The 11,936-nt window shown below is 38.5% G+C and overlaps 2 protein-coding genes across 3 annotated transcripts in view; one reads left to right on the top strand and one right to left on the bottom strand.

Moving 5' to 3' along the window:
• Bmx (BMX non-receptor tyrosine kinase) overlaps window positions 1-606 on the top strand; it is a 58,812-nt gene extending 58,206 nt beyond the window's left edge. For both annotated transcript variants that reach the window (XM_055615744.1, XM_055615743.1), the window contains exon 19: window positions 518-606. In XM_055615744.1, coding sequence (XP_055471719.1) covers window positions 518-592 — 75 coding nt within the window. In that variant the 3' untranslated portion in view covers window positions 593-606. The remainder of the gene's footprint in view (window positions 1-517) is intronic.
• An 8,266-nt stretch (window positions 607-8,872) lies between these two features.
• The window catches only part of Ace2 (angiotensin converting enzyme 2), a 48,722-nt gene continuing 45,658 nt past the window's right edge, over window positions 8,873-11,936 (bottom strand). The window contains exons 17-18 of the mRNA XM_055615765.1: window positions 11,300-11,494; window positions 8,873-9,829 (exon numbers count right to left, since the gene is read on the bottom strand). Of these exons, the coding sequence (XP_055471740.1) occupies window positions 9,721-9,829; window positions 11,300-11,494 (304 nt within the window). The 3' untranslated portion in view covers window positions 8,873-9,720. The remainder of the gene's footprint in view (window positions 9,830-11,299; window positions 11,495-11,936) is intronic.

Below are 11,936 nucleotides of genomic sequence, written 5' to 3'. Positions count from 1 at the left end.
TCTTCTTCTTCTTCTTCTTCTTCTTCTTCTTCTTCTTCTTCTTCTTCCCCTCCTCTACCTACCTATCCCCCAAACACCAAGTAATAGCATGACCTATGGGTAGATGATAAAGGTGGCACATAAAGCAGATGTGGGCCTAAAATGGAGGAAATTCTGTCCGAAACATCTTTGTTGTTTAAACAACTAATTGGTGATCTTAGCTCTGAGGTTCCACTACTATACTGATTTTTGTCATTTTAATTTTTGAATCAGGGACTCGTGTAGCTCAGGCTGGCCTGAAACATGCTGTATAGCCTAGGATGACTTCAAACATCTAATTCTCCTGCCTTTTCCTTCCAAGTCCTCAGATTACAGATGTTAAGCCATCACACCCAATCAGTGCGGCACTGGGAACTGAAGTCAGGGTTTCCTGCATTCTAGACAAGCACTTTACCAACTATATCACAGCCATCCCCTCTACTGTTCTTTTCAGTTATGACTTTCATCATTTAACACATTGGAGTTTTCTTTTATTTAGCTGCCAGAAAAGCGCCCCACATTTCAGCAGCTCCTATCTGCCATCGAACCACTTCGGGAACAAGAGAAGCCATGAAGAAAAATTTCAGAATGGTGATGGAAATGAGTACAAATATGGGTCAACAATCTCATTGTTTTTAAGGGATGTAGAAAGACACAATGTAATTTAGCTAGTTCTTAATAATGTTCTATTTGTTGTTTATCTGTTATATTATCTACAAAAAAAGCAAGGTAGAAAACAAAGACAATTCTTTGAAATGTAGGGCAAATTGGTAATTTTGTTTGTGCTGCTTTTAATGTCCTACTTCCCACCCTATGTTAGAAGTTTGTTTTTAGATTTCAATTTACAAAAGATGTGTACTATGCATGAAGATGGAGAAGAACTGAAAAGATGATTTGTTGGGAATCCACTTTTTTCTGTTGCCACTAGTGTGATAATTAAATATCCTTTCAAGAATAGAAATGTGTAGGTTTGCCTCCATGTGGGAAATGTCTCAGATATTTGAATTCTTGGTGTCCAGTTTGTGGCACTGTTTGGGGGAGATTTAGGAGGTGTGGCCTTGATGGAGGAAATAAGTCAGTGGGGACAGGCTTTGAGAGCTTAAGGCCTTGCCCTACTTGTAGTTCAAGATATGAGCTTTCAGAAGTTCAAGGAGTATCATGGTGGTTAAGAATGCTAGTTGTTCTTCCAGAGGGCCCACGTTCAATTCCCATCGCCCACACAGTGGCTTACAGCTATCAATAAATCCAGTTCTACAGTATCTGATGTCCTCTTCTGACCTCTGTAGGCACTTCATAGACACATTCATACAGGTACACATTAGCACACCAACTTATATGCAGGCAAAAAAAAAAAAAAATGATGTAAGCTCTCAGCATTCTGCTCTATCTGGAATGCCTGCACGCTGCCACTGCCTTCCCATTTTGAACTCTGACCCTCTGGAACCGTAAGCCAAAATAAAGTCTTCCTTCTAAATGTTGCCTTGGTCATAATCTTTTATCACATAACAGAAAAGCAACTAATGCAATGTATAAATGATCTCAAAGTTTTACATGTGTGAGAACCAAATGGAGAAAACAGAGTCCTAAGAACCACCTTAGAAATTTTGACGAAGCAGGTCTGTGTGCAACCCATGAGTTGGCATTTTACTTAAGCTCTCATGCGTGAGGAATTGCCCGAGAGTACCTCCTTATGTGTCAGGGCACTAATACATGCTCCATAACTCTATCTGAATGGTACAATTTCTGCTCCATCTCCAGAATGATACAATGGCACTTCATGTGTCATCATGCACTGTGATATAAAATAATAATATTGAACAATGTGTTGAATGATCGTGTTGAATGATCATATTGAATAATGTGTTCCATGTTTCACACAGAGCACAATTTACTGTAAAAGATGCTCAGGTGGAAATTAATACCTTTTTCCTTCACATTAACCTTCACCATTATCAATCACCATTCAATGAGACTGTGGTCTTACTAGAATTAAGACAATCTTAATTTCTAATGATGTCAAATATTTAAGTTAGAGGTTTTAGGGCTTTTGACTCACTTGAAAGATAGTTGAAGTTTCTACTTCTACCTTATATCTTAACATAGATACAAAATAGTATTTTAAGTTTTTTTATAATTTTTATTTTATGATTATGTATGTGTATCATATGAGTACAGTACCCATGGAGGCCAGAAGAGGGAGTAAAATCATCTGGAACTGCAGTTAGATATGATTGTGAGCCACCATATGGGTGCTGCAAATCATATCTGGTCCTCTAGATGAGCAGCCAGCACTCTTTTTTGTTCTTGTTTATTTTTATTTTTATTTTTTTATATTAATTACAGTTTGTTCATTTTGTATTTCAGCTGTAGCCCTCTCCCTCATTCCTACTCAATCCCACCCTCCCGCCCTCATCTCCTCCCATGCCACTTCCCAAGTCCACTGATAGGGGAGGTCCTCCACCCTTTCCATCTGACCCTAGCTTATCAAGTCTCATGAGGACTGGCTGCATTGTCTTCCTCTGTGGCCTGGCAAGGCTGCTTCCCCATCAGGAGGATATGAGCAGCCAGCACCCTTAAGCACTGATATTCTTCCTTTTACTCACACTGCCCATTTCTTTACCTACCAGCAAACACAAATGTCCCCTTGCTTATTTGTTTCTTGACATTTACTTAATGATTTTGTTATTTCAGCAGAGAATTAATAGGATAATGGTATTCTATTTTTAACAGAGGTATACAAATTTCCATGCATAATGAATGAATAATGAAATGTTACTTTAAAAATAATTACTAAGACATCTAGACAGTCATTCCTTTATTTACTGTTTTCTGGGTTCCAAGTTTGTTCCTACTCAAGGGGAAAAAAAAGGATCAAGTAACAAAATCCTTTTGAACAAATTTTTTTAAGGATTTTATTTTTTTTATTTTTTTAACTTTTATTAATTTCATTTTATTCAGTTTGTATTCCTCCATAAGCCCCTCCCTCCTCTCCTCCTAATCCCACCTTCCCACCCCCTTCTTCATGCATGCCCTTCCCCAAGTCCACTGATAGGGAAGGTCCCCCTCTCCTTCCTTCTGATCTTAGTCTATCAGACCTCATCAGGAGTGGCTGCATTGTCATCTTCTGTGGCCTGGTAAGGCTGCTCCCCCTCTGAGGTAGGTGATCAAAGAACAGGCCAATCAGATTATGTCAGAGGCAGTCCCTATTCCCATTACTATGTAACCCACTTGTACACTGAACTGCCATGGGCTACATCTGTGCAGAGGTTCTAGGTTATCTCCATGCATGATACTTGGTTGGAGTCTGAGTCTCTGGAAAGAACCCTGTGCTCAAATTTTCTGGTTCTGTTGCTCTCCTTGTGGAGTTCCTGTCTTCTCCAGATCTTACTATTTCCCACTACTTTCTTAAGATTCCGTGCACTCTGCCCAACAGTTGGCCATAAGTCTCAGCATCTGCTTTGATAGTCTGCAGGGCAGAGCCTTTCAGAGGCCCTCTGTGGCAGGTTCCTAACTTGTCTCCTGTTTTCTTCTTCTTCTGATGTCCATCCTCTTTGCCTGTCGGGATGGGGATTGAGCATTTTAGTCAGGGTCCTCTCTCTTGATTCGTTTCTTTAGATGTACAGATTTTGGTAGGTTTATCCTATATTATATGTCTATATGAGTGGGTATATACCATGTGTGTCTTTCTGCTTCTGGGATAGCTCTCTCAGGATGATCCTTTCCATTGAACAAAATCTTATTCAAAAGGTCCAGTCAGACTTTCCTGCTCTGGGCTTTTGTACAGCAGGGACTATATCACATATGCTTTTTTTTTTTCTTTTAAAAATTATTTTATTTTATGTGTGTGAGTGTTTGCTACATGAATGTCTGCTTACCACGTGCGTGTCTGGTGCCTGTGGAGGCTAGAAGAGGTTCTTGGATCCCTATGAACTAGAATTATAGACAGTTAGAAGCTGCCATTTAGATGGTAGGAACTGAACCCAGGTCTTCTTCCAGAGTGGTAAGTGCGTTTAACCACCGAGCCATCTTTCTAGCCCCTGTTCCATAGAAATTGTAGCCTTTATTTCTACCCCTCTGTTGAGATTATCACCTTCCTTGTCTTTATTTCTTATATATGTGATTTTTTAAATGTCATCTGTTTGTAAAAAAAATAATATTAATAATGCATACTGTTAAAGAGGCACACAAAAGAACTGTTTGCTGTGAAATGAAACCAAGGCCTTACTTAGAAGCTTGATTTCAAAACTCAGGCCAAACTGTAATGGTGAATGTGACAGTAGTTGGTTGGAGCAAGCATCCCCCAAAGTTCTACAATGTAACTGAGGAATTTGATTGTACATTTTTTTTTTGTTTTTGTTTAAATTATCAGTCCAAGAATCCATGAGATGTGGCTACAGGAAGTCCCTCGACTTCCCAAAAGCCAGCCATACTCCCTAGAGGAGGATGGCCAAGTCCACACCCTGAGTCCATACTGGGGAGGGGACAACATTGCTTCTATGTAAATTATGTACTGTTAAAAAATTAAGTTAAATCTTCTGCCTTAATACTTCTTTACTTTTATTTTCAATTTTTAAATGGTCAGCCAACGTGGCCCTCTTTTTTTTTTTCCCCCAACTTGATGTATTAAGGCTTTGATCTCCTTGGGAGCAGGTTGAAGTTTGCCTGTACACTGACTTGAGACCATTTAATAAAAGTGCACACCTTAAAAAAACAAAAACAAGCAAACAAACAAACAACCCTCAAGTCAAACAAGAATTTAAGTCAATGCTAGAGGTCTAAAGATCTGTGAGAAAATCAGTACACTTACGACAGCCAGAGACAGATAATAATACTTATGCTATTTTGAAACATGCATAATGATTTAAGTGCCACTTAACTGTGTATTGGATACTGAGTCTATGGGCTACATCTGAGCCAGGGTTTTAGGTCTTCTTCGTGCACTGTCATTGCTTGAAGTATCAGTCTCTGCAGGGTCCCCAGGGCTCAGTTTTTATGGCTATGTTAGTCTCCTTTTGGAGCTCCTATTCCCTCCAGGTCTTTCTATCTTCTCCCTCTTCCATAAGATTCCCTGCATTTTGTCCAAAATTTGGCTATGGGTCTCAGCCTCTGCTTTGATTTCTCTCTCAGTAGAGTCTTTCAGAGGTCCTCTGTGGTAGGCTCCTGTCCTGTTCCTTGCCATCTCCTGCTTCCAATGTCTATCGTGCTTGTCCTTCTGAATGAGGATTGAGCTTCTTCCCTAGGGTCTACCTTGTTGTTTAGATTCTTTGGGAGTATAGATTTTAATATGTCTATCCTATATTATGTGGCTAATATCCACTTATGAGTGAGTGTAAATCATGTGTGTCTTTCTGCTTCTCGGTTTCCTCACTCAGGATGATCTTTTCTAGTTCTCACTATTTGCCTGCAAATTTCGTGATTTCTTTGTTTTTAATAGCTGAGTAGTATTCCATTGTGTAAAAGTACCACAATTTCTGTATCCATTCCTCAGTTGAGGGACATCTGGGTTGTTTCCAGGTTCTGGCTATTATGAATAAAGTTGCTACGAACATGGTTGAGCAAATGTCCTTGTTATATACTTGAGCATTTTTGGATATGTGCCTAGTAGTATTATAGCTGGATCTTGAGGTAGTACTATGACTAATTTTCTGAGAAAGTGCCAGATTTATTTCCACAGTAGTTGTACAAGTTTACATTCCCACCAGCAATGGAGGAGGGTTTCCCTTTCTCCACAACCACTCTAGCATGTATTGTCACTTGAGTTTTTTATCTTAGCCATTCTGATGGGTGTAAGGAAAAATCTCAGGGTTCTTTTGATTTGTATCTCCCTGATGACTAAGGACATTGAACATTTCTCTAAGTGTTTCTCTGCCATTTGATATTACTTTGTTGAGAATTCTCTGTTTAACTCTGTACCTCACTTTTTAAATTGGATTACTTGGTTTGTTGGTATTTAACTTCTTATAGTTCTTTATATATTCTTTATAAAGTTCTTTATATTAGCCTTCTGTCAGATATAGGGTTGGTCAAGATCCTTTCTCAATCTATAGACTGTTCTTTTGTTCTGACAACAATGTCCTTCGACCTGGCTCAGATGTATCTCATAGACTCAGTATCCAAGTGGGGTCCCTACTAAGGGGAGTGGGGACTTTCTCTGACATGAATTCAGTGGCAGGTTCTCTGATAACCTCCCCCTGGGAATACAGCCTTGCCAGGCCACAGAGGAAGACAATGCAACCAGTCCTGATGAAACCTGATAGGCTAGGTTCAATCAGAAAGGGAGAAGGACCTCCCCTATCAGTGGACCAGGGAAGGGACATAAGGGGAGAAGAGGGAAGGAGAGTGGGATTGGGAAGAGGTGAGGAAGGTGGCCATAGCTAGGATACAAATTGAACAAATTGTAAAAAAAAAAAATAATAATAAAAAGAAAAAAAAACTGGTTTGCAGCAGTTTAATTTTTGACACAAGTCAAAGGGTCTAGAAATTTTGTATTAAAAGTGTTTAATAAAGGAAAAGATTCCAACATGGTAGATTTAGAAAGTTGAGTTTCTCAGTTTCAAAAGTGACTTGGGAGTGAGTATATTAGGAAGACTGACTTAGCTTAAGCTAGGTCTTACCTTTTTAAAAAATGTTTTTTGAGATTATAGTTACATCATTTCCTCTCTTCCCCTTCCTTCCTCCAAATCCTCCCATGTATCCCTTGCTCTCTTTCAAATTCATAGCCTTTTCCCTTGTGTGTGTGTGTGTGTTTATCCTAAGTATAAATACAACCCGCTCAGTCTATATAATGTTGCTTGCATGTATATTTTCAGGGACGAGCATTTGGTATTGAAAAACTAAGTGGTATAACCTTCTATGGGGAAGACTATTTCTTCTGTTCTCAGCATTTCTTAGTTGCCTATAGTTTTTTTTTCTAGGGCTGAAGCGTCATGAACATTCCCCTTCCATGTTAGCATTGAACATCAATGGTGGTGCCATACTTGTTCAGGTCATGTTGTTGAGACTTCATTGTTGTCGTTTCTGACATTTCTAGACGACACAATCTCACAGCAAAGTCCCTGTTCCTCTGGCTCTTACAGTATTTTCTCCCTCTTTTCTGCAATGGTCCCTGACCCTAAGGCCATACCTTTACCTAAATAGAAACAAGTGGATCTCAAACAAGGGAGAATAAGTTATTGAGAAACAGCAGGAAAGAGTAAATTGGCACCTGTTCTTTCTAGCCCAATTACCCTCATATTAACTCCCCTGCTTATGAAATAATTTCATTCCCAGGAAAGAAATACTTTATATTCCATAAGCAAATAACCTTTGGATCTCTGAACTCTAATTGCTCTTTTACATGTACATCTTTGCTTCCTTATAGCCCATGGGTCATCAATGTTTGCCTGCAAAAGGCTTAGTGGGCCATTGCTTCTCTAAGTCAACTCCTCAGCCAATCTTTGTAACACAAAAGCAGCCCTAGATAATATGAAAATTAATGGGCATGGCTGTGTAGCAATAAAGCTTCATTTATGGACAATGAAATTTGAATTTCAGATCTTTTTCATGCATTGTGAAATATTGTACTTTTCTCCCAACCAGTAAAAAAATACAATACACATTTTTTTTTTCAAGACAAGATTTTTCTGTGTAGCATTGGCTGCCCTAGACTTGCTTTGTAGACCAGGCTGGCCTTGAACTCACAGATATCTGCCTGTCTCTACATCCCCGAGTGCTGGGATGACAGGTATGCTCTACTGCACTATAATATTCATTTTTAACTCAAGAGGGTGGGCATAATTTGGCCCATGGATCACATGGGATGGGAGATTATCAACTCTCATCTTATGTCCAAATACAGGACCATCTTTGTTCAAGCTTCTATACTCTCAGACGCTGTTACTGCATATGAGAAGGACCACACACTCACTTGGTGAACAAAATGAAGACTGACCTGGGAATAAATTAAGTTGGGGTGAGAGAAGATTTTTTTTAATGTCCATGTTGAAGTTGGAGATTGTGTCATGTGTCTATGGGTCCTTTACCATGGACAGAGAGGCTCTTTTGAAGGTGTTAAGTGATAAAATTGGTTCTTATGAAGGTTTTCTTTTTGTACTATGTTGAACTAGGAGACAGATTGAGAACTTTAAAAAGTGAATATGCTAATTATAAGGCGTATATTTATTTATCTATTTTTCATTTTTTAAGACGGAATTTCTCTGTGTAGCTTTGGCTGTCCTGGAACTTTCTCTGTAGACCAGGCTGGCCTCAAAATCACAGAGATCCACCTACAAGGGTTGTTTAAATACTAGCTCTCAGAAGATCTTCTTGTTGTGTTAGAGAAGATAGGACATACACAAGATAAAAGGGTATCAATGAAATGAGAATGTAAATGAGGGAGAAATGCAATTCTTGGTTGCCCCAGAAGCAAGATAGTAAGGCAGATGATGATATGGAAGCTTGATCAGAAGGGCTTGGCTCTCATGCAAAAGGCACTATTTCTTTGCTACCTTTGTATTATATAAATTCAAAAATATTAAATAGCTTCAAATAACTCAGCCTGATTTTTATAAATGGTGACCCAGCTTTACCATGATACTATCAACTCTATTAAGTACAAACTCACTCTAACATTATACTGGTCTCCATATAATATGTTGAACGTGTGAAATTATTTAATATAGTTTTAATCAGTCTTTGGGTATATGGTACTGTTATATCCAATAATGATATGCTTTTGCTTCCTAACCTGTCAGTGTATACAATCTGAGCACAAATCTTTTGAAGTGATTTTATAATTCCTTGGTCCAAGATGACAACTTTGTTGATAGAAAAAAAGCCAGAAATAATAGACACCAAAGCACACAGAACACCAGAGGAGAGTACAAATCTAATAAGTATTTATTGAGGTCTGCTTTGTGTTCACCATTGCTCAGACCCTGTGAAAGAATACAAACAATTTCAAAGACTGGGCACCCATTCCTCAGGGTCGACATTCAGATGGAATTTTCCTTCATTCCACAGTTAGAGGATAATGGAAGCAAGTTTCTATCAGGCATGTTCCGGGTTCATGGAGTTTCCTGTGCTAGTTGTATATTATTAGGAATGTTGACCAAGCAGTTTGAGAGAGAAAAGTTGGTGTTCTCTACCTGATGCCTGGCTTCTTTACCCTTTGAAGCTGTAATACTAAAGAAGGGACAGTCCATTTCAAGTATTACTGTGAACAAAATACTTGAAATTACATTTCAAGTATTACTATGAAGTGGGTTAATGCAGAAGTCACAGAACATGATGCAGGCCATCTGTCACACATGGAATAAATTGAACAGCAAGCACCATTCTCAGCCTCAGCAGTTCTATCAGCTGACACCACAGATGTCATACCAAATCCAACCCTTGCTTCTAAGATACATTGTTTCATCTGCCAGTTACCCAACGCTTTCTCCATTTACATTATCTCTGGACAGACTGTGAGGCCAAAGGCACATTTCCCTCTTTGACTCTAAGATGAACATCTCTATTAATAAACAAAAAAGATATCAAGTACCAAGGCAGAAATAAATACTGAAAGCAATGTCAGTGAAGATGCCCACTCAAGTCAGATCCTCTTTGGACAACTTTTACTGAATAGATCATAGTTTTGATAATCTAATGACATGTATATAATCTTATATTTGGAGTAGTATAAAGTTAACATTTGCATAAAGTAAAATGACAAGTGTTTTTCTAAAATGATGTCTGAATATCATCACTGTTTTGGAATCCTGCATTACTTTCTCCTTTACCAATGTCCACGGAGTCATAAGGATTCTCTTCTCTTTTTGTTTCATTTTTCCTGTTAAATAAAGCAAAGTTACCTTAATAAAGTGATGTTAGAAAGACACTTACACTAACCCAATAGATGACTATCAAAAAGTTTGATGGCATCCTGGGCTAAGGATGCTGAGCTGAAAAAAAAAATGGGAACTTTCATAAATGAGTGCTATGTGTATACATTAATTTTGTCCCAATGAGAACAATTTAGAAGTGTCGATTAAAATTAGAAGTCATGTGGATTTTAACCTAGCCTTTCACTTTCTAGCATTTATCTTGCATCTGCATTAGAATGCACAGGAAATTGCCTGTACGAAATCATTGTTGTTTTTTTTTAAAATAGACACAAGCATTTGTTAACCATGGAGAACATTGCTACTAAATGGAAAACTACATTACCAGGAAAAAAAGGAAGTGCTTTGCGCAGCCAATCAGGAAGGATCTCTAAAACATATTGTGTGGGAAGAAAAAAAAAAAAAAGAAAAAAAAATCTGGAAATACCTCCAAAACATACTAGGCAAGAAATAAAAGTATGTAGTATATAGTTCATAAACATTAAAAACTGATAACTTTGGATGAAAGGCAACTCAAAAACAAAGAATGGCAAAGGAATCCTATGACCCCTTTGTATTTTGACAATTTTAACCATGTGACTGCACCACCTAGAAAATGTTTTCTGAGCATCTGCATATGTGTGTATATGTTCATGTGTGTAAGTGGGGGTGCACGTGTGCTACTGTGCACATGTGGAGATCAGACAACAACCTCTAGTGTTGACTCTCAACCCCAACTGTGATTGAGATGGGGTCTCTGTTGTTTCTCTGCTGTGTACGCCAGGCTAACGGGCCTGCCAACGTCTAGGGCTTTTTCTGCCTCTGCCTTGAATCAACCTAGCATTCCTGCCCCTGGTTTTCAGATTTGCTATGCGGATTCAAACTCAGGTCCTCATACTTGTATGGTAGGTGATTTTACCTATCCTCACGGCCTTACTTTTTAAAAGTAGGTTATTTGGTAGAATTGAAAAAAAAAATCTCAATTAAATAAAATAGACTAATTCATGTAAAGATTCATCTGAGAGTATTTTAGTATGAACTAAAATGATAAGGATTTTGAGTCACCCAAAAAGAAAGCCCATCTTAGGACTCATTCTCAGGTGACAGTAGAGTTCAAACTCCTCATCAGCTCCTCCTCCTCTATGTTTGAAGCAAGGCTCATCAGTGAGGACAATCCCTTACAGAGTTTGCAGTCCCGATGTGACACTGTGGATACAATGCACTTTACTAGAGCATGCCAATAAACCCCAGGCTGCACATCTAGTATGTGAGCTTAGGAGGGTTAAGAACTGATAAAATTTGGCTTGTTTCGAAGAGATACATTAGAATACTTAGGGATAATTGTCCACATAAGTAATTGGCCTATGTATATACAGTGCTATTTATTGCCACTTTTTCCAATTCATGCTTTCTAAAAGACAGAAGGAAAGGACACTTACTTCTTTCGATCTTTGATCCCAGAGATGATCAGGATAAAAATGCCAACCACTACAATTCCCATCACAACGCCAAAAACAATCAGCCATACGGTGACAGGAGGCTGGTAAGGTGGTTCAAGTGTTGGGTGAATCCCCAGAAACTCCAGGCTGTTATCATCCAGCCTGAAAATATCATTGATGCGGCCCCGAGACATCCTATTTTTAAAAGAAAAATGTATTAAAGAGAATGCTTAGACCAAATAAAATTCTGCTAGTTATTTCCTCCTTAATGCCATGGTTCCCAAAAAGATTTAATAAGACTTATCATAAGAATGTACAGTTAGAACTTTGTGCAGCGGTCCATGTCTGTAAAGCCAGTACTCTCGAAGCAAAGGAGAAAGGATTACACGAATCTGAGGTCAACTAGCTCTGCATAGCAAGCTCTAGGACAGCCAGGGGAACATATCAAGACAGTGTCTTTAAAAAAAAGCCACAGAAATATACATCTAAAATAACAATAAAATTGATGTAGATAGGGCCAATGGAAAGATGCATTTTAACAGTTATGACCCTTTCATACCTGGTAATCTGAATTAGGTCTATCAACAACCTTATTCGAAGTTTGAGTTAGAAATTTAGAAATGGGGTAGGGTGGAGA

Source organism: Psammomys obesus, unplaced genomic scaffold, assembly GCF_907164565.1.
Source record: "Psammomys obesus unplaced genomic scaffold, mPsaObe1.curated_primary_1811, whole genome shotgun sequence".
NCBI lineage: Eukaryota > Metazoa > Chordata > Mammalia > Rodentia > Muridae > Psammomys > Psammomys obesus.
This window is presented reverse-complemented; position numbering and strand designations above follow the sequence as displayed.